The following is a 21,863-nucleotide window of genomic DNA, read 5'->3' on the forward strand; positions in this document are numbered from 1 at the left end:
AACAAAAATGATTTCTCAGTACACAAACCAGACAAATGTGCTGTTCATTCAAATTTAAAGTGCTGCTGATTAACATTTTCTTGGGCAAAGTGCTGATATAAATTGTGTCAATGACTCATTTATTTTCTTTACAGAAACTAAACAATGGATGGGAGTTTATGTTGGAAGGATACTCTAAGCTTTTATATGAATGGGTTTCTGTGTGTGGTTCATTTTTAAAAAAGTAATGAGACAATTTTACTATCCAACAATAACACAAGTGCTAATATGCTTCTCCAAAATGCAATACATACAGACATTTAAGACGGTGATTAGCATTAACGCTAACTAACTTAGCGCTTCGTGCTAAGTAGTAACGTCTCATCAACAAAGAATACAAACAATACAATTGGCTTCATTCACCCCTGATGGAGGCACACTGGATCCAAAAAAAAAAAAACCAAAAGACAATCTAACTCTTGACACCTCGTAATACAGTGGTACCTCGGCATACGATCGCTTCGACACGATCTTTTCGACATCCGACGTAAAATTTGACTTGCCATTTGTTTCTACATCCGACTACATGCTCAAAATATGACGATTTATGACAGCGCCACAGTTTTTGTTTTCCAGCAAGACGGACGCACGGCGTATTTTCTAGAAGAGAAATCAACATGGGTTCCAAAAATGTTAGTCCAGGTGGTAAAAAAAAAAATGAAAAAAGTGAGGCTTACCACTGAAATGAAGATGTAAATGATAGAAAAATATGACGTCGTCTGCCGTCCGTGAACTGGCTCGACAATACGGCCATAGAATGTCTATGACAGGGGTCCCCAAATATTTCCTGTGAGGGCCACATAACTTTTCCCTTCTCTGATGAGGGGCCGGGGTCAGTTTGTAATGGAAAAAGTGTGACGATTGCAGGAGTGCCTAAATGTAAAAAAATTGTTTTTCAGAAAGCCACAATCAAATAACCCTTTCTGGATTCTTCACGGAACAAAAGTAAATACAATAAAAATAATAATATAATGCGATATAGTAATAATAATAAATAATAATAACACTATTAATTAAATAGGTAATAACCAGATAACCTTCACAGAAAAAGGCCAGGAAATAAATAACACTTTTGAGAGAAAAAAAAAAAACTAATTCAAAATGCTCTCTGGTATTGTTCAGGGGGCCGGATCAAATGTGGAGGCGGGCCGTAGTTTGGGGACCCCGGTCTATGATCTTCACGGTCCTCCTCCGACCACAGTTTGTCAGTCTTTATAAGTTAAGGTGACAATTATTATTGTCGTAATATTGCGTAATATATTAGGTATTATTATTATTATATTATTATTCATTTTATACATAATTTGCTTTGCTCTGTGTAATTGCTATTTGCAATAGTACCAGCAGCATCTATTAAGGATTTAGTGTAGGTTTTCGGGCTGTGGAACGAATTAATGGAATTACAATGTATTCTTATGGGAAAATCCTGCTCAACATACAACCATTTCGACTTACAAACAAGGTCCTGGAACGAATTAACTTCGTATGTAGAGGTACCACTGGACAGTATTATTGATTCAGCAACCCAACCTGCAACCCTGTGTTGCAGTGAGCTCTCGCTCTCTTATTCTACTCACTGATGCTCCTGCGCAGCCTCACATTACACACAAACAAGGACCCAAACAGGACTGTTCATAGCTGCCGGCAAAAAGCGAATATTAAATTCGTTGGCAACTGACTTGTTAATCGATTTTAATCGATGAGTTGTTGCAGCTTTAGATCTCGTGCATCGCTAGTTTTTGAGTTAGCTCTGTTGCTACAGTGGCATGTATGAACAATGATGATTATGATAAAGGTACACACACAGAAAGTACTAATGCAGTACCAATTTTACATTATTAAAATGGCTGTGGTGACAGAGCTGTGCAGAATCTTGATAAATTGATGGATTGATAAAAACTAAATGGTGTTTAAAAAGGCATGGCAGAAAATTCATTGTGTTTGAATTTTTAATATACCTTTGAAGACACTTGTCCAAGGACTTTTCTGAAATATAAGGGGTTCTTAGCACTGTGGTTGATTTTATCACTGTGAGAATGTGTCAGGTGTTCTGAAGGATTGGATGACTTCACTCTGAACAGTAATACTCTATCCCCAATGTTTAGTCAATTATATACTGTAGAAGTCAACCTCACCAGCAACCGTTAGACTGTACTGGTGTTGTTTGACTCTGAATGTGCACAGTAGTCCATCATCTTGCTTATGGAAAGCAACACTGCATAGTCAAACAACGCTCATGCTACATGTCTAAAGGTTGGTGTCTCAAAGTGTATTTTATTTGTTTGACATAAATACTTTGTCTTTATGAGCTAAAAATGTTTAGTTCTGGATTCGAAGTATTGTCAGCTCAAGGGTTTCACTTGTGCATCTAAGCTCGTGCAGGAAAGTTGGGAGCAGCTGCAGCAGCAGAACATGTCTGCATGATTGAGTTAGGCCCTGGGAATAAAAGGCATCGGATGGAAGAAAGTCAGAAGTGATTTCTCACTCTCTTCCTTTTATCTACTCGCATTGCCACAATGCATGACTATGTTCACACTTTTCCTCTAAAAATAAATAACTCACTATTAGTTCTTAAAAAAGCAGCTGCATTCCACTTCCTGGGTTTGAATTTATTAAGAGCTGCTATGAAAAAAAAGGATTTAACCATATTGCAAAATGACACAGGAGTTTTTCCAAGGTTGAGCAAAGTAAACATTTTAACAGGTATTTTTTTTTTTTTTTTTTTCCCCTAGATCTCATATTAAGACGTTCCCTTAAATTTGGCGTTTTCTGTTTCCTGATTTCATACTGATGAGTCACTAAAGTTGAAGTTGCCTCTGCTCATTTCACAAGCAGTTACTCTAGTCTACAGTATTACAAAAAGGTAATATTTTTCCTGGCTCACCTACTTTAGAGTAAACACTAATAAAATTGACAAAATACAATGTTGCAATGATCAGTTTAGCAATTTCAAGATTACAATATGATTTCTGATTTAAAAGGTCGCATTACCTCTCAATTGTATTAAAGTTAGCCTAATAAATCCAACCATTGAAGCAATTTAAGCGATGTATTTTTGCAAACAAATATTACAAACAATAAGCATCCACTTGCATCAAACCTGAATTATGTTAAAGTAGTAAGCCACAATTTTATTTTTTGAGCTATGTTATAAGAAGGTATAACTAAAATTCCTCTAGGTGGAGTTCAGGCTTCAGTTGTAAGGCTCCAATTGTAAGGGGGGAAAAGTGGGATTTCATATTTGTCCATCTGTTCTTTAGTTTGCAGGCTATTTCCTGCTTTGTGAATAATGACACAGTGATGTCACTGTGATTCTGCAATGGGGACTGTACAGTTCAATCAATGATAGTATACTTAATATTAATGTTAATGTACACTCAATTACCACTTTAGGCACACCTGTCCAACTGAAATTTCTAATCTGCTAATCACATGGCAGCAGCTGAATGCATTAAGGCATGTAGGCATGGTCAAGACAATCTGCTGTTCAAACCAAGCATCAGAATGGTAAGGAAAGGTCATTTAAGCAACCTTGAACGTGGCAATATTGTTAGTGCCAGACAGGTTCGCTTGAGTATTTCAGAAACTGCTGATCTACTGAGAATGTCACGCACAACTATCTCTAGGTTTTGCAAAGAAAAAAAAACAGCATGGAGCAGTTCAGTGGGTGTAAATGCCTTGTTGATTCCAGAGGTCAGAGTAGAATGACCAGACTGTTTCAGGATGGCAGAAAGGCAAGAGTAACTTAAAAAAAAAAAAAAAAAAAAAAAAAAAAACAACCGAGGTATGCAGATTAACGGATTAATCGGATAGATAGCACTTTTTATAGTTACCTTCACAAGTTTTACGCATGTTGTAAGGTACAATGAAGACAAAATGGATGACTATTTCCTTCAAAAACAATATTTTATTACAGCTTCCTAACTTAACTGTAGTCTAAAACTGTATCGATTATCAAATTCGTTGGCAACTAATTCATTAATCGATTTAATCGAATAGTTGTTGCAGCCCTATTAAGAAACCAGTTTTGAAAGTAAGATCTCTGAAAATTGGCAAAAATATTAATTGTTTTCCTTCACTCTCGCTCCTGCGTGATGCGTTCATTTGCGATCACGAAAAAAACAATGGTCACAAAATGATGACAGTCGAGAATGTGTAGTCATTTCGAAATTTGCCGCGGGCAAGTAATGATTTTCTGGTTCAGAGGTAAACCGTGCAGGCGATGACGTAACACATGAGGCTTCTCCTATTTACGCATGCGTAGTTTGCGCAAATGCAGGCGTACCTTGCAGAAGCGGGGAGGCCCTCAAACGCACCTTAAACGCAGTGTGGACAGGTATAAAAATTGTCGGCAAAATACCCTGGAGAAAATTTTCTGTCCTAGTGTGGACGTAGCCTCAGTCAGGCAGTTAAGTGGAGTTGCTTATTAATGTTAACGATGATTGACAGACAGTTAAGGTTTAATCTTGCCAGAGACGCTTGGAATCCGAAACTTCAAGCGCTGCATGCGTCAACATAGTTTAACTTGTTAAACAGTTGCTGTGGCAACTCATTGTGTGTAAGTGAACAGCTTGAGCGGATTTGAGCGGACAAACTCAATGAAGCATTTAATAAAGACAAGCATTTTTCTACTTTTTTTTTAAATGGATTGGGCGTCTACTTTTTTTCTTGTTTAAAAATAATTAGGTGGGACAGTAACATGTTTAAAAATTATAATTATTACATTTGAAGTGTTTAAAAACCATTTATTTAAATACATACAGTGGGGCAAATAAGTATTTAGTTAACCACTAATTGTGCAAGTTCTCCCACTTGAAAATATTAGAGAGGCCTGTAATTGTCAACATGGGTAAACCTCAACCATGAGAGACCGAATGTGGAGAAAAAAAACCCAGAAAATCACATTGTTTGATTTTTAAAGAATTTATTTGCAAATCATGGTGGAAAATAAGTATTTGGTCAATACCAAAAGTTCATCTCAATACTTTGTTATGTACCCTTTTTTGGCAATAACGGAGGCCAAACGTTTTCTGTAACTCTTCACAAGCTTTTCACACTCTGTTGCTGGTATTTTGGCCCATTCCTCCATGCAGATCTCCTTTAGAGCAGTGATGTTTTGGGGCTGTCGTTGGGCAACACGGACTTTCAACTCCCTCCACAAATTTTCTATGGGGTTGTGATCTGGAGACTGGCTAGGCCACTCCAGGACCTTGAAATGCTTCTCACGAAGCCACTCCTTTTGTTGCCCTGGCTGTGTGTTTGGGATCATTATCATGCTGAAAGACCCAGCCACGTCTCATCTTCAATGCCCTTGCTGATGGAAGGAGATTTTCACTCAAAATCTCTCGATACATGGCCCCATTCATTCTTTCACACAGATCAGTCGTCCTGGTCCCTTTGCAGAAAAACAGCCCCAAAGCATGATGTTTCCACCCCCATGCTTCACAGTGGGTATGGTGTTCTTCGGATGCAATTCGGTGTTCTTTCTCCTCCAAACACGAGAACCTGTGTTTCTACCAAAAAGTTCTATTTTGGTTTCATCTGACCATAACACATTCTCCCAGTCCTCTTCTGGATCATCCAAATGCCCTCTAGCGAACCGCAGACGGGCCTGGACGTGTACTTTCTTCTGCAGGGGGACACGTCTGGCAGTGCAGGATTTGAGTCGCTGGCGGCGCATTGTGTTACTGATAGTAGCTTTTGTTACTGTGGTCCCAGCTCTCTGTAGGTCATTCACTAGGTCCCCCCGTGTGGTTCTGGGATTTTTGCTCACTGTTCTTGTTATAATTTTGACGCCACGGGGTGAGATCTTGCATGGAGCCCCAGATCGAAGGAGATTATCAGTGGTTTTGTATGTCTTTCATTTTCTAACAATTGCCTCACAGTTGATTTCTTTACACCAAGCGTTTTACCTATTGCAGATTCAGTCTTCCCATCCTGGTGCAGGTCTACAATTTTGTCTCTGGTGTCCTTCGACAGCTCTTTGGTCTTGGCCATAGTGGAGTTTGGAGTGTGACTGACTGAGGTTGTGGGCGGATGTCTTTTATACCAATAATGAGTTAAAACAGGTGCCATTAATATAGGTAACGAGTGGAGCCTTGTTAGACTTCGTTAGAAGAAGTTAGACCTCTTTGACAGCCAAAGCACTCTCACTACATACATACGTGTATGTTGTCGGAGATTAGCCTAGCAATGATCTTAATTGTGGTTGTCAGCCCAAAACCCTCTAAATATATATTAAATGCATCTTACCAGATATAAAATGACTACTACATAATCTGTGGTAATCGTTTGGAGCCCAGTTTTCTCGTCGAATTGCAGCAGCCCATCTCGCTCTCTTCTCTCCGGGTCTCTCGGAATCCGGTAGAACTTCAAGTCTCTCCGTCTTCTCGGTCTATCTTCTCTGTTATTGCAACCGACCGCCACACACGCCTTCACCATTTTGATTATTAATGTTAACGAGCAGAAAAACACGTCGTAAATAGGAGGAATGTACGTAGCCGTAACAGGGAAACATGATGTGTTGACGGACAATTGGGCGGCACCAGTCAGGAGGAAGGAGTTGTGACGTCCCGTGGGTAGGGTCTATTGAACACACACCAAAAAAAAAAAACTTATGTGTTTGGTGGTTCGCTACTTCACGGTTTGTCACTTACCGCAGCGGGTTCTGGTCCTCATTAACCGTGAAAAACTAGGGATCACTGTAGTCTGATTTTACACTGCTTTCAATTGAAAATGTTATGACAAAATTAGACCTTATCTGCTTGTATGAACATTTTGTGTCATTGTTAATAATAATACCATATATCAGTGTAGTGTTTTTATGACTTAACAAAACGTTCCTGTTAGTTCACCTTTTCCTCAGTGTTTTGTTTGTTGTGTGTGAGACTGTAGAGTATGTACACAGTAAATGATGAAAGAGAAACAGGTCACACAAACAAAATTAACAAAGAGGTGATGAGTACGATGTGTGTACTCATGTTTACTTATCTGGCTCAGAGCTCCGCCAGGTCTAAATTACTTGCTCATAGAGAGTTAAGGGGACCCTCCATGGCCTACACAGCAGCCTCAGACATTGCGTGACGGTGACCGCGTTTTAATTCCAAGTCGTAATGTGCTGCAGCAGATGCAGTGGGGGACTAGTAAAATACAGACTGCAGTTTTCCTTGCTTATCACATACAGAATGCAAAGAGTCGTATTGCTTTGACCACCAAGGCCATAACTGCTATGATTAGTTTGTTTTTGAGTAGTGACTGTAAAGCGTCCCTATTGTGTAACTCAATGGTTCCTGCCTCTCCTCCTGTTCTCCTGAATAATGAAAGACACAAGCTGCTATTCTGACACTACTGTTTCTCTCAGGCCAGTTTACCTACCTGCCTACCTCACACACAATTTATAAAGATTGTTTCATTTACCATTACAAATGCTATGTTATATCTACCTAGATATGTTTAAAGTAGGCATGTCCCCGATCTGATCATGTAATCGGAAATTGGGCCGATCGCGCCATTTTTCTGAGGATCGGAATCGGGTGAAAAGGATCTGGTTTTTAATTTAAAAAAAAAAAAAAAAACTTTTTTTTTTTTTTTATGTTTTTTAAGGGCGAAAAAGTAACAAAATAATACAGAAATACAATGGCATTGCCAGAAGAAACAAAAATATTTACGTTTTATACTCCACAACAGTCCCGGAAAAAGAGGAAGTACAGTGGTACCTCGATGTACGATTGCTTCGACACACGATCTTTTCAACATTCGACGTAAAATTTGACCCGCCATTTGTTTTACATCGGACGACATGTTCGAAATTTGACGATTTATGACGGCTCCGCTGTTTCTTTGTTTTCCCGCAAGACGGACCCATGGCGGATTCTCTTGTGAGAGAAATCAACATGGGTCCAACAATGTTAGTGCCGGGGGTGAAAAAGGCAAAAGGATGAGGCTTACCATTGAAATGAAGATGGAAATGATAAAAAAAAATATGAGCGTGGGATGCGCAACCGTGAACTGGCTCAACAATACGGTTGTAGACGGTCTCTGATCTCAGCGGTCATCCTCCATTCGCAAGTCTTTAATATTGTAACATCGCCAAAGTAATTGCTAGCTTCGTCAGGTTTTTAATCATTTATTTCACAACTTGTGCAATACAATGATTATATTATTATTAGGGCCCGAGCACTAAGCATGCAAAGGCCCTATTGTTTTGCAAAGGATGTAGAGTAGAGTGATTAGGGTGAAATAAAAACATATAATGCTAACTGTCAGTTTTAGCTCAGTAGTCATTGCTGGATAAAACACCAAGTAGCACTGGTGCCTAACGTGCTCCAATACAGCACAGCATTTATTTTGAACACTGCAAAAACTCAAAATCCTATAAAGACTTACAGTTTAGACGAATTTAAAACTTAACTAGAACTTATAGCTTGACACAAGTGGAAATTCAATTGAAACACGTAGGAAAAACACCTAACTTTTAAAGGACAACTGAAGACCTTTCCGGATTTTGGTGTAATTTTATGAATATAAACTTTGGACGAGTTCGTCAAAACAACCATGACATTATCAACACGTAATTGTAAGGATAATTTGCATTTTTTTAGTTTTTTTGCACTCCGTTAATGGTCCCTTCGCAAACCCGGAAGTGTGACGTAGATTCCCCGATGCAACAGAGAAGACTATCCACAGCTAGCATAGCAGCAACAACGATGTCAGTGATATTTCCACCAAAGGTAACCATTCAGGATCGCTCTTTCGTGACGCTACCGATGGCAAAGGCTCCCAGGAAAGATGAACTACATTTAATCCCTACATGTTTGAACCTGTGGCATCAGATGACGGCGATTTACTTGACACAGCAGATGGCGTCATGACGCCATTTGACAGCTCGACACTTCACGAACGGGAGAGTGAGTGGTAAACCTAAATCCAGCATCGTGATTTTTTTATTAGAGAGAATGCGATTACATGGTTGTATATTTTTCCATGCTCTCCACCTAGCTAAAACTGGATATTAGGTAATGGGACAGCTCCTACCGATCTAAATATGGTAAAGCCAGCCCAAATGTGGCTAAATAAATGATATGTTATTGATTTTTCAAAATAAATGACAAAAAGATTTTATTTTCCAGGTGTTCCTCTAAACCGTCAAGTAATTACCCTTCCAACATTATGCCTGTGTCGTCAGGAGATCCCAGATGTGAGAGTCAAACTTGAGGAGGCTGAAGCACTGACAGGGGCATGAATTACATTAAAAAAATAAAACCATAAATTGTAAACAACATTGACACATTTTGTTGACTGTTTAATGCATTGTATTGGTATACAATATATTGTAGTTATATTACATTCTGAAAAAATATTCAATAGGCCACAATAATAAATGATACCAGATTTATGTTGAATCAGCATCAGCTTTCGCTGTCAGATTGTGACACAACATTCATTCATTCATTCATTCATTTTCCAACATATGAGCTAAGTTATCCCAAGCACACAATGGCACACATCAAAGAACATAAATTTAGTAAGCAAAACAAAGTTAGGATAACAACGGACTAGCGCAACATTGAAAAATGATAATGGCAGTGGGAAATATGTATTTATATGATAAATATGTATTATATATGAAGGTAACTAGATTTTTCTTTTGAAAAATGTGTAATGTATATATGACTAGTTTATGATTTCATGTCATCAAAATTTGCTACATTTATTTCTCCTAAGTCATTGTCATCTGATGTCGCAGACGGAAAAAATTCAGCATCTGGCAGGCCTCATAGGATCTCTTCAGTCGTCATCGCTGGACACCGCATCACTTGGGTCATCATATGACTCGACCCACTCTCTCTTGATTTTGGGAAACTGGGTGGCGATTGACTTGCAATGCTTTTTTTCATCGTGTTGAGGGTTTCCGCCACTTAATTTTTTATGTTTGGCTTCCTGGAGAAAAAAAAATCACAGCAGCATGAAAATGTTGGATGAATCCTAATTTTAATTTAATAATAATTTCTTAGTGATCAAATAATAATGCCCCAGTCAAAGCAGCATCTGTTTGATGCTATTGTTCCCTCTTCAAATAGGCAGACCTTGATGTTGAAGTAGAACAAGTTATTGTTTTATTGAGATGTATTTGATACATTAGGGCCTGACAGGTGGATTGTTTTGTTGTTATAGGCTTTATATCTACCCTGTGACAGGCCAAAAAACAACAAGCCAAGGACCTATTTGGTGCTGGGGACATTTGAATTTACATAATACCTATTGATATAGTAATAAAATCACATGAGTAGACGACATGTCAGCCAACCTATCTACTTATGACAGGCCAACAGCAACAACAAAAAAAAGTCGCACTTCAACAAACAGGCAGTAGGAGTCCCCCTCGTTTATCAAAAAAAGCCATTAATGTTCTACTTACGTCTTTGTAAAACCAAGGTTGCATTGTTGTAGGTTTTCAAAGCTGTCGTGTCTGAAATGATGAAAACAATGAGCCGATTGTGGACCTGTATGCATGCTAACAAAAACGGTCCAAACCTTTGCAGAAGTTTTTTTTGGACCACTCCTAGAGTCTCGAGTCTTCCTGTGAGTAATTCATCGCTACACATCGAGATGGCATGACGAATCCTGCGAGTAAAACCCAGAAAATGTTTGCAATATATGGCGAGGATAGCGTGGTGCTATATTTCCGTGTTCAGAGTGGTGGCGAGGCTTCCTAGAAGTTACGTCATGAGGTAGCGGTCGGCAGGACGGCGCGTCCCTCGTTGCTATGGTGTTGCTATGGCCATAACTCAAAAACTACGCAGTCAATTATTATTATTATTTTTTTTAATGTGACTTTTTGAGAGAGCGAATGATGCATTTAATACAATTCAACTGAGTAAAAAATTTAAGAGCGAAATCTGAAAAGCTCTTCAGTTGCCCTTTAAGTCATGTTTGTTATCAAGCATCATCACATTTTTAGGTAAGAAATATATATAATTTTTTATAAGATCTAAAAGTTTTTGGAGTGAAAGCAGTGAACTAGTCTTTTTGTTTTTTGTCACATTTGACAAGCAATTGGCTGTTTTCAACAATGTACATTGAAAATAAAGACATTGATTGACTGAAAATGGTTCAATATTACGTCTTCTTTTCTCATCAATATGTATAATTGCTCTTTACCTATAAAAAAATGTTTTATCCGATTACTCGATGATAGAATTTTCAGTCGATTACTAAAATATTCGTTAGCTGCAGCCCTAGAACAGTCATAACTCGGCAGATATACAACATATCTGCGCCAAACTTCCCGTGCTTGTTGAGAGTCATACCTTGAAGGGTTTTGTAGGGGTCATTTGCATCAACTCTACAGTGCCAACTAGTGGCGACAGAAAGGAGTTTTAAAAAAGGCCTTTCCTATTGGGTTTTTTCAACGTAGAGCAATGAAATTTGGAGAGTCCATACCTTATGCAAAACTGCTCCAAAAAGTCTCTTGCACCCATTTTCCAAATCCAACAGAAAATTGGGTATTTTGGATTGAATGTGAAATTTTTATCCATTTGTAGTACAGTTTACATTTGGAGGCCAGAACATGCACGAAAACTCCCCAAATTTTGCACATACATGCGGCTTTACGTGGATTTCGATAATATTGCGACGTTACAAAAAAAATGTAACAAAATGGCTCAGTGGCCATTTTGAATTTTTCAAAAAGGCGTTTCCGATTAGTTTTTTTTAATGTAGAGCAATGAAATTTGGGGAGTCGATACCTTGTGCAAAACTGCTCCAAAAAGTCTTTTGAACCCATATTCCAAACCCAACAGGAAATAGGGTATTTTGATCGAATGTGAAATTTTATCAATTAACAGGGTGCACATTTGAGATCTTGTCACAGAGGAAGTTAGTTGGATCATCTTCAAAATTCGTGAGACCATTCAGGAGACATAGGAGATCTAAAATTTTCAAAATGGTGCATTTTCATTCATGGGTCTGACCTGGGCGTGGTGCCAAAGTCGGCCATTTTTTTGGCAAAATGACAAATTCAGTAAAAGACTAATAGCTCCTTGACACACCATTCAGTCTTTTTCATATCTGGCATGTATGTGCGGGATCCCACCCTTAACACGAGTGCATTGAAACATTACCCATTAGGCCTAGCACTCCCTATCGGGAACAGGAAATGCCTTTTTTTTTTACTAAACAGGCTCCTCCTCCAAGGAAAAAAAAATATTCACCTGAAACCTGCATCAGGGTAGCCATCAGACATGTGTTTAGGTGCCTGATGAAAAATACTGAGGTTAGGTTGAAGCAGAAGAGTCCAACAGGAGAAGTGAAAATGACTAAAGCATTTCAATTCACCACAAGTTTTGAACAGTCATAACTTCTTCAACATATCTGTGCCAAACATCTCGTGCTTGTTGAGTCATACTCTGAAGGGTTCTGTAGGGGTCATTTGCATCAACCCTACAGCGCCAACTAGTGGCAATAGAAAGTCACTCATTTTTCTAATATATGTCCAGTTCTTTTCAGGTTGGTCATTGTAGTTTCAAGACCTTTTGAAATACTTATTTTACAGCCCATGTCCACATGTCTCTGTCTGTTGCCGTGACGACCTTTTATTCGCTCCTTTTTGTAGTACTCTCTCCAATAGGGGGTTTTATCTTTTAGGTGTGTGAATGTAAAGAGGCGACTTTTGAGCATGTTAGGTTCTAATGAGATGATTAGAGTGGACGATCTGCCACCACCCTGACCAGCACACTGTCCGAGTTGCGTGACGTCCGAGTTGCGCTAGATTGCGAGGGCCCGTTCAGTCCTGCTTGCAGGCCTAGTTACTGTTATTATGTTATTATTCCAATTTGTATTCATAATTTATTTGTTTTGCTTTGTGTAATTGCTATATGCAATAGTACCAGCAGTATTTACTAAGGATTTAGTGTAAGTTTTTGGGCTGTGGAACGAATTAATGGAATTATAATGTATTCTTATGGGAAAATCCTGCTCAACATACGGCCATTTCAACTTACAAACAAGGGCCTGGAACGAATTAACTCTCATAATAGATTGTGGACACCTGCTTGGTACATAGTCCAGTGCGGCTTGTATGTGAAGAAATACTGTTTGCGTGTAAAAATTTGTGGGTGTGGCATATAGTCCAGAAATTACAGAGCTTATAATAATTATGGTACTCGTAGGGTGTTGTGTAATACAATCAAAACCATACATTTAGTTAGGGATTCGCAAAATCACAAATGTTTTATGGAACCTATCTTCCGTTCTTCTTTTCCTTTCGGCTTTTCCCTTCAGAGGTCGCCACAGCGAATCAGTTGACTCCTTATTCATAGAAAATCTCCACTATTTGGTGTTTTGTTCAGATCAAAGCAAATAAGGTATATTGCTTGGAGCTGGTGGAATTGGTCGGGTCATGGGCATCAGCTTATGCAGGGAAGCTCCGACTTCTTTTTTCCCCTTGTTTTTTTGGTGTTTTTTTAAGTTTTTTTTTTTTTTTTTAAGTTTTATTTCATTTCAGTAACAGATTTTCGCCTTTGTGTGAGATGCCCTGTTTTGGTAATAACCCTTTAATGCCATTATACACAATAAAAAGTGAAAGTGACAGTGGAGTATATTATGATTCTTCTGGATGCAGCTGCTATGTATTGTATGGATTGTATTGTGTAACATGCTTTCCCATTACAATTTTTATGCATTATTTCATGTCAGTTTGTGCTAGTATTCAAGGCAGTAATTTAATAGTTTTGTAAAATACTGATGAAGGAGCTTCAGTTTTGTTTTTTTTTGCATCGAATTTCAAATCGCCCAATAAAGTTATTCATGTGCCAGGAGTTCATGATTGTGTACATTCTAATAGGATGGTGTTGATGCTTTACGTAACCTCTGTTTTTAAAATAAGATGTAAACCATATTTTGCGTTTATATTGTGTATGACATAAAAAAAAATTAATATATTGTCTGTATCTAACAGTTATGTTGGTAATACTTGTTTTTACTTACATACGGCTCATTATGATTAGTTCTTTTTTTTTTTCTTTTTTTTCTCCAGGCCTACGGCTCAGGTTGTGATGTAGTGATCTTGGCCAGTGACTTTGAGTGTGTGCAGATCATCCCAGGAGCCCAAAATGGGAACATTCAGGTGGGCTGTGTGGAGTGCTCCCATCAGCTTGGCAGGGTAAGTGTTGGCCTTACTCGCACTAAGATTCATTCCCTCCTACACCGTTTGATTTTTTTTCCCACTCTGTCTGCAGTCATTGAGATCTGAAACTGCAGCACACTTGTGTGTTAGCAGTTAGTCAAAGCACTGTGCATGATTAAAATTGCTGGCTGCAAATCTTAAAATGTGGTCAGTTCCAAAAAGGCAGCAGATGGAAGTGGAGAGAAAACAAGGAGAAGGACTGGAAGTTAGCCTAGCTACTCTATGTTGTTATCAATTTTCGTAGTAGGAATAGTATTACAGCGTACACGCTTATCCATTACATTTTTCTAAGTAAGTTCTTATTTCTGGCATGGTGTTTGTTTTTTAGACAAATTTTACTAATTTATTATAATGAATTCTTCAGTCTATTTAGTGATATCTCCTCTATGACTGTGACCTTTTGAAAATGTTATTATTTTTACTATAGTTCCTAATGGCTTTACATTACACTTACATCTAGATTGCTGCCTCCTATGGAAACACAGTCTGTATCTTTGAACCTCTGTCTACCAACCCAAACAAACGCCACAAGGTAGGCATATGTAACGTTTTCCAAATAAGCACAAAGTAGTTTGCAGAAAAATATCATATGATGAAGTGGGCAAGGGATACAGTAACAATGCATGGTGTGTGTATCGCTCTCCTGTCACTAACAGCAGCTTAACTATCAGTGGCAAAAGACAGGGCAGTTCTTCCTTGATGCCATCACCTACAACCTGGCCTGGGACCCACAGGGTATGCCTATGCTTTCTGTGTGATTAAATAAACTCCGTTAATGCCTCCCCTCCTAAAAAATTGACTAAAATAATCCTCTCCACACACCGCTTGTACTCCCTTACCTTATTTGTTATCCCGGAAGATGTGCAATTGCATATCAGTGCATATGATGCTCTGCACTCTTTGGTAATCAAACTTGGGCTGCGTGAGATGTGTCACCTGGTGCCACTGTGTCCCCAGGGAACCGTATCCTAGCAGCAACCGAGCGGCTCCAGCTGTGGGCTCCACCGTTGACAGATGCTCTAATTGAAGAGGAGGATGGCCACGTGACTGAAGACAAGCCCCATCCCGTTCTGAATGACTGGAACTGTGTCTGGCAGTGCAAGTGCGTCTCACTTATAGATATTTTTAAATGAGAACTCCAAACTGAGTTAAAATGCTTAAAAAATTAGCATGCCAATGCAGTCTTTTTTTAAACAGCACCTCTATAGCCAAACATGTTTGTAAAATGCTTCACATTGATCATGTGTCCAAACAGTAATTTGGATCTCATGACAAAAATGCATGATCAGTAAAACCACCAGAACAGAGAACTGAAAGTCTGATAAAGCACTCCAAAAACACACAATTGCAAATTGTCAGCTGATGTGGGTGAGTTATCTTTCATCTGCATTATGTTTATGTCTTTGTTTATGGCCCCCACAGGACTGCTGCATCTGTGCATGTTGCCAAGTGGTCCCCTGATGGAGAGTACTTCGCAACAGTTGGGAAGGTGTGGCAATAATGGGACTTTGCAGAAGAATACGGCAATATATTAAAGAACCGGAATGGGTATCTATATGTACAGTACTCTACATTTGTGTGTTCATATGTTTGCAGGATGACTGTTTACTCAAAGTATGGTATCCCACTACGGGCTGGCGTTCTGCAGTGGTGGTCCAGGACCCCTCAGATAAGAAACCGCCTGCTGTTCACTTCTCCTTTGTTTACCTGGCCCATCCACGCTCAGTCACTGGTATGTCATGGAGGAAGACCAGCAAGTACATGCCAAAGTAAGAAATAAACACACATTTAGGAAAAAAATCCTAATAGTTTAAGTTGTCATTTAATTACATCCTCAATGTATCTTTTAGGGGTTCAGTTTGCAATGTTTTGCTGACATCTTGCGAGGATGGCGTGTGTCGGCTATGGTCAGAGACCCTGCTTCCAGAAGACAGCTTGCTCGGGGGGCAAATATCCGACAACACGCACTCTTTTAGTTCCAGCTTGCCAGGCTTGGCAGGCAATAAGGACAAAATTCAGCATGCTTTAGAGGTATCCAATATGGACTCATATATAAGATCTTAACAGAACTCATTAGTGGAACAAAAAGTATTTTATCTATGCACCAGACATTGAAATCTTTGCTTTTTTTTTTTTTTTTTTTTTTTTTTGCATAGTCTATTCACCATCTGAAGCATCTGCGTAGGGGAAGGCGACGATCATCTGCTTTGGTAGCTCACAGTGAGCTGCTCCCCTCTCAGCTTGGCACACAGGATGCACACACTCACCGCCACATTGCTCATCATGCCAACGCATTGTGTCACTTCCACATCTCAGCCAGTATTAATCCCAACACAGGTAACGTTTTTTTGGAAGCATCTATCTGCACCTCCGATCCATGTTTATTCATTTATTTGGTCAGGACAGTGCATGTTAATGAACAATAAATGGAACATGTGCATATAAACACACCACACTGGATTCTAGCCATGGGCTGATTTCCATCCATTGACCCCATGCAGACCACGCTAAACAAAGAAAAACAGAGAGAAAAGCATAATATACAATGTGACAAATATTAATTAGAACATAATTGAAAGCCAACCAAATGATTACATGAGTGATTTGCTCTTAGCCTAATGTTTAACTCTTGAAGGTTTTTAAAGTGGGGCATTCTCTGATGTTGAGCATTACAGTGTTCCAGATCTTAGAACCGCTGACTGACAGAACTGTCCTACTAGTTACAGCACATGTAGTTTTTATACGTTCAGTTGGCAGTGAAGTCCTTGAATATAGGGACATTGTTGGGCTTTAAATACAATCACGGTGGATTTGAAATTGTAAAAGAACAACATGTGCCTTAAATGTAGACTTTCAGCTGTCAAATAATTGAATGTTATGAAATGGCCAAATTAACCCTGTTAGACATCAAATGGAATTTGGATGGCAGGCATAATGGCATTGACTGTTAATGTTTCAGTACCACTGACGATAATAGACAACCAATCCCTTTGGACTGGGAGGGCCAGCCTCCACCAGTCCAAAGGGATTGGACGTCTATTGCTCTCAATGCCAACAAATGAGTTAATGGTGGAAAAAAACGGTGCCATTTGTTTTTACAAAAGCCAAATGTGACTATTAGTGTCACAAGATGCTGAAATGATTTTGTTATCACCACCAAATAATCTGCAACTACTAGTATGTGCAGTTCTTTTCGTAGCTGCACAGTCACACTAGTAAATCCATCATTTGATCAGGTGTTCATCTGGTTCCTTAGTTTGAATGCTCTAAGTGATTATATGGCAGCGTTACTGTACAGGCAATGGAGAAACGGTTCAATTTTAGAACTACTCTTGTTCATCTATAACCATCAATTGCAGCTAATTAGTTAGTCACCTGGAGTGAATCCGATTGAGCATACATTTCAATAGCTGTAGACAACACTTAATGGGAAATGCAGGAACTGAAGAATGGCTGTGTGTGACAAAGTTCTGGCTGTTTTTTCTTGTAAATGATTTGCAAAAAAGTATTAAAAAATTGCGAATTTAATTTATCAGTTTCAATTTGTCACATTACTTTTGGTCCCTTGCAGGGTGGGTAGGTATAGCTATATTGTTTTGTTTTTGCACGGTTTATGTGATTTGGATAGAAATACCCTTATCTAAAGCTGAAAATTTCGTGTTGAAACACATTATTTTATTTTAAATCCAGTGCAATAGTAGAGCCAAAAAGATCTGAGAGGAATTTTCTACCCCGGTATTCATGGTAATGACTGTATTGATTGACTCAATGTGTCTCAATGATCAAGCTTTCTCAACTTCCTCTTTATTCCTTTTTTCACTCTCAGACCTCCCATCAATGCTGGCAGACTCTGCACTCTTTAACGCAGATGATGGCACCGGCGCAGGAGGATTCGTTGTTCATTGGCTCAATAATAAAGACCTAAGCTTCACATGTTCCATGGATCTGTTTATGCTACAGCTTCGCAAGTTCTCTGAGCAACAATTAGAACACGCAACAGAAGACCCCCTGGACCCTGAAGGATCCCCATTGAAGTTTGATTTTGGTAGGAAAAATGACACAAGTTTAATGCAAATTTAGCACACGATTAATCGCCTTTTCTTTGTGTTTTTAGACCTAGATGAGATGTCTGACAAAGCCTCATCTGAGCTTGGAGAGGAGGGTGAACCAGGCGAGCAGGGAAGCACAAAGGCATCCTCTCCAGGATCCAGCTCTAGTTTGCCTTTGCCCTCAATGCTGCTGGAGAGAAAAATGGAGATTCTTACCACAGAGTGGAATAAGAGCCCTGACATGCTGTTCACCATTCACCCAACTGATGGCTCTTTCCTTGTTTGGCATGTCAAGTACTTGGATGAATTCAATCAGGGCATCTTTAGGCAGGTTCAGGTAAGGACAGCATTCATGATATGAAAACATTGCAGTTTTTTGTTTAATCAAGCTCTGCTATAATGTTATGGTTTGTGAGCAAGTATTACTCTATGCATTAAAACAATAGTCACTATTAATGATTTTGGTTGTCCAAATCTCGTCACAGGTGTCCTTTTCCTCCCGTATCCCAGTGGCATTTCCCACAGGCGATGCTAACTCGTTGAGTAAAAACATTTTGATGTATGCGTGTACTTTGACCGAGAGGGAGAGTTCAAGAGCAGGCGACCCGGGGAGGATGGTTCCCTATGTCGCTCACTCAGTCTCAGCCTCTGCTGGCCTTGGTTCGCCTGCCCTGGCCTCTTCTTCTAACACCAATCCCAGCATCAGTCCAGCTGTCATGATGGTCTCCAAACACATTGATGGATCCCTAAACCAGGTGTGTGTTTGTGTGTGTTTTGGGGGGGGGGTCTTAAAACCAGTATTTTTCAGTAAATATTGGGGGGGGCTTCCCTTGTTTCCAGTGGGCTGTGACGTTTGCCGAGCGCTCTGCATTCTCCAACGTATTGACCGTATCCCACAAATTCCGCTACTGCGGTCACCGTTTCCATCTGAATGATCAAGCCTGTCACACGGTGCTACCACTGCTGCTCACCTCCTCACACCATAATGCCCTGCTTACACCGCCCTCAGCTCCTGGCAGCATTGATGGGGAACAACCTCCCACCCTTCCCCTTCAAAAGGGACTTCCTAGGTAAGGCACAAAGAAGAGGGGTAATGCACTTTAACTGCACAAGAATCAAAAGAGGCTGTGATAATTCAAACATCTCTTTTGTTGTTTTTTTCTAAATCTTACATCAGGAAGCAGCTTCGCAATGCAGCAACAAGGACATTCCATGACCCCAATGCCATCTACAGTGAACTCATCTTGTGGCGAGTAGATCACATTGGACCTCTCTCTTGCACTGGAGGGGTCTCTGAACTGGCTCGAATCAACTCTCTGCATACCTCTGCGTTCAGCAATGTTGCTTGGCTACCTTCACTTGTCCCTAGCTCTGTACTTGGTAAACACACAAAAACCTGTTTATTATACTACATTCAACGATAACATCAGTTTGAAAAGAAATAACAGAGTAGCAGCATTAAATATGGTTCCAAGAATCAGTCGTGCATCTGATATTTGTGAGTGCATAATATCTAGCTTCTGAACATCACAGCCCCTTCGATGCCAAGCGCTATCCAGCTACACTATAGAAAATTATACTGTGTCATCTAAAAAGATATGCTGCAGCCTTTGAAATCAATTTTAAATATAAATATATATTAACTATGTTTTGTGCCCTTCAGGAACATACTGTAATAGTGCCAGTGCCTGCTTTGTGGCATCAGATGGTAAGAACCTTCGTCTCTATCAAGCTGTAGTGGATGCCAGAAAGCTACTAGATGAGCTGTCAGATCCAGAAACATCTGTGAGTGGACTAACACATGCATAGAAAACAAATACAGTGGTACCTCGATATACGATCGCTTCAACACACGATCTTTTCAACATCCGACGTAAAATTTGACTCGCCATTTATTTCTACATCTGACGACATGCTCGAAATACAACGATTTATGACGGCACCGCAGCTTGTTTTTCCCGTAAGACATAAGATTTTCTTGTGAGAGAAATCAACATTGGTTCAAAGAATGTTAGTGCAGGTGGGGAAATAAAAAGAAAAAGGTGAGGCTTACCATTGAAATGAAGCTGGAAATGATAGAAAAATATGAGCGTGGTGTGCCGTCCGTGAACTGGCTCTACAATACGGCCGTAGAATGTCTACGATCTCGACGTTCCTCCTCCGACCTCCGTTCGCCAGTCTTTATAAGTCAAGATGACAACCATTATTGTTGTAACATTGCCAAAAAATCTTAATCATTTATTTCAGAACTTGTTCAACATGCCTGCTGTCCATCGCAGTTGAACAAAGTGAAAATAAAATGTCCTCTCTCACTCTGTCAAGTCAGCCACGCAGTGCGTTCAGGTACACCACGCGAAACACATCCACCACATTAGAACCCGATTCGTTACATTATTACAGGTATTATTATTATTACTACGACTATTATTATTCTGATTTTTATTCATAATTTATTTGTTTTGCCTTGTGTAATTGTTATTTGCAATAGTACCAGCAGCATTTATTTAGGATTTAGTTTAGATTTTCGGGCTGTGGAACGAATTAATGGAATTATAATGTGTTTTTATGGGAAAATCCTGCTTGATGTACGACCGTTTCGACTTATAAACAAGGTCCTGAAACAAATTAACTTTGTATGTAGAGGTACAACTGTACACAGAAATGCCACTGATGATGTGATCATTTTAATAACTTGTCAGCTTTTTCCTGTGTAAGAAATGTAACCTATTTTCTGGATTAACTTGTAGGGGTTTGTCAAGTTTGAAATTTATCGAACCAAAACACAAAACTTAACTTACACATTTCAGGAAAAGTATTCATTCAAAAAATCAAAATGTCACACCAACATATCTTTGCATTTTCAACAAATTTCTTGTACGCATGTATTCATTGTGTGTCATTGTACAGAAACTAGTTGGCGAAGTGTTCAACATTGTCAGTCAGCAGTCCACCGCCAGACCTGGCTGCATCATAGAGCTAGATGTCATTACAAACCAGGTGAGAGGTTGCACTTGTTTAATCAATTGTATTTTACATATGCCTCCTAAGAAAACCCAAGAGCTTGAAGTGCTAAAAATCGGGTACATAGATAATCAGATTTTCTATTTTTATGTGCAATACAGTGTGGTGCCAACACCCAGCTGCTTCATGTCTTCCAAGAGGATTTCATTTTAGGTTACAAACCTCAAAAGGAACCAGACACACATACAACTGCTTTTCTATCTGGTCAAGGTGCGCTACAGTATATTATTAATATTAAAAGCCTTTCTGCAAATGTGTGAACCAAACTAAACCCCATTAGAACAGATTAATATTAAATTTTCTGATTCTAGATTATCAACCTCCCCCATTTTCGGAGAAATTTTTCCTGGTGGTGATAGAAAAAGATCTCAACAGGAACTCTGTGCTACAAATGTGGCACTTGCACCTCCAGTCTGTTCAGGCTTGTGTCGGTAAGAGTATCTCAAATTTTTATTTTGAGAAAGCCATTAAGTTTTTGTTGTAGCTTTTGTAATTATTAGTTGAGGCTTGCCACACTCACGATGTCATATCTATGTAGGTCAGCTTTAATGTTGTTTCTTTTCGTCCAG

The 21,863-nt window shown here is 39.2% G+C and overlaps 1 protein-coding gene across 2 annotated transcripts in view; it reads left to right on the top strand.

The window, feature by feature from the left end:
- dmxl2 (Dmx-like 2) overlaps positions 1-21,863 on the top strand; it is a 101,430-nt gene that overhangs the window by 12,202 nt on the left and 67,365 nt on the right. For both annotated transcript variants that reach the window (XM_057828585.1, XM_057828665.1), the window contains exons 3-19: positions 14,075-14,200; positions 14,685-14,756; positions 14,881-14,959; positions 15,182-15,326; positions 15,647-15,713; positions 15,821-15,993; positions 16,075-16,255; positions 16,381-16,561; positions 18,051-18,269; positions 18,339-18,610; positions 18,759-19,028; positions 19,114-19,343; positions 19,451-19,653; positions 19,937-20,058; positions 21,181-21,270; positions 21,396-21,504; positions 21,606-21,725. In XM_057828585.1, the coding sequence (XP_057684568.1) occupies positions 14,075-14,200; positions 14,685-14,756; positions 14,881-14,959; positions 15,182-15,326; positions 15,647-15,713; positions 15,821-15,993; positions 16,075-16,255; positions 16,381-16,561; positions 18,051-18,269; positions 18,339-18,610; positions 18,759-19,028; positions 19,114-19,343; positions 19,451-19,653; positions 19,937-20,058; positions 21,181-21,270; positions 21,396-21,504; positions 21,606-21,725 (2,659 nt within the window). The remainder of the gene's footprint in view (positions 1-14,074; positions 14,201-14,684; positions 14,757-14,880; positions 14,960-15,181; positions 15,327-15,646; positions 15,714-15,820; positions 15,994-16,074; positions 16,256-16,380; positions 16,562-18,050; positions 18,270-18,338; positions 18,611-18,758; positions 19,029-19,113; positions 19,344-19,450; positions 19,654-19,936; positions 20,059-21,180; positions 21,271-21,395; positions 21,505-21,605; positions 21,726-21,863) is intronic.

The sequence above is a fragment of the Corythoichthys intestinalis genome, chromosome 1 (assembly GCF_030265065.1).
Source record: "Corythoichthys intestinalis isolate RoL2023-P3 chromosome 1, ASM3026506v1, whole genome shotgun sequence".
Classification (NCBI taxonomy): Eukaryota; Metazoa; Chordata; class Actinopteri; order Syngnathiformes; family Syngnathidae; genus Corythoichthys; species Corythoichthys intestinalis.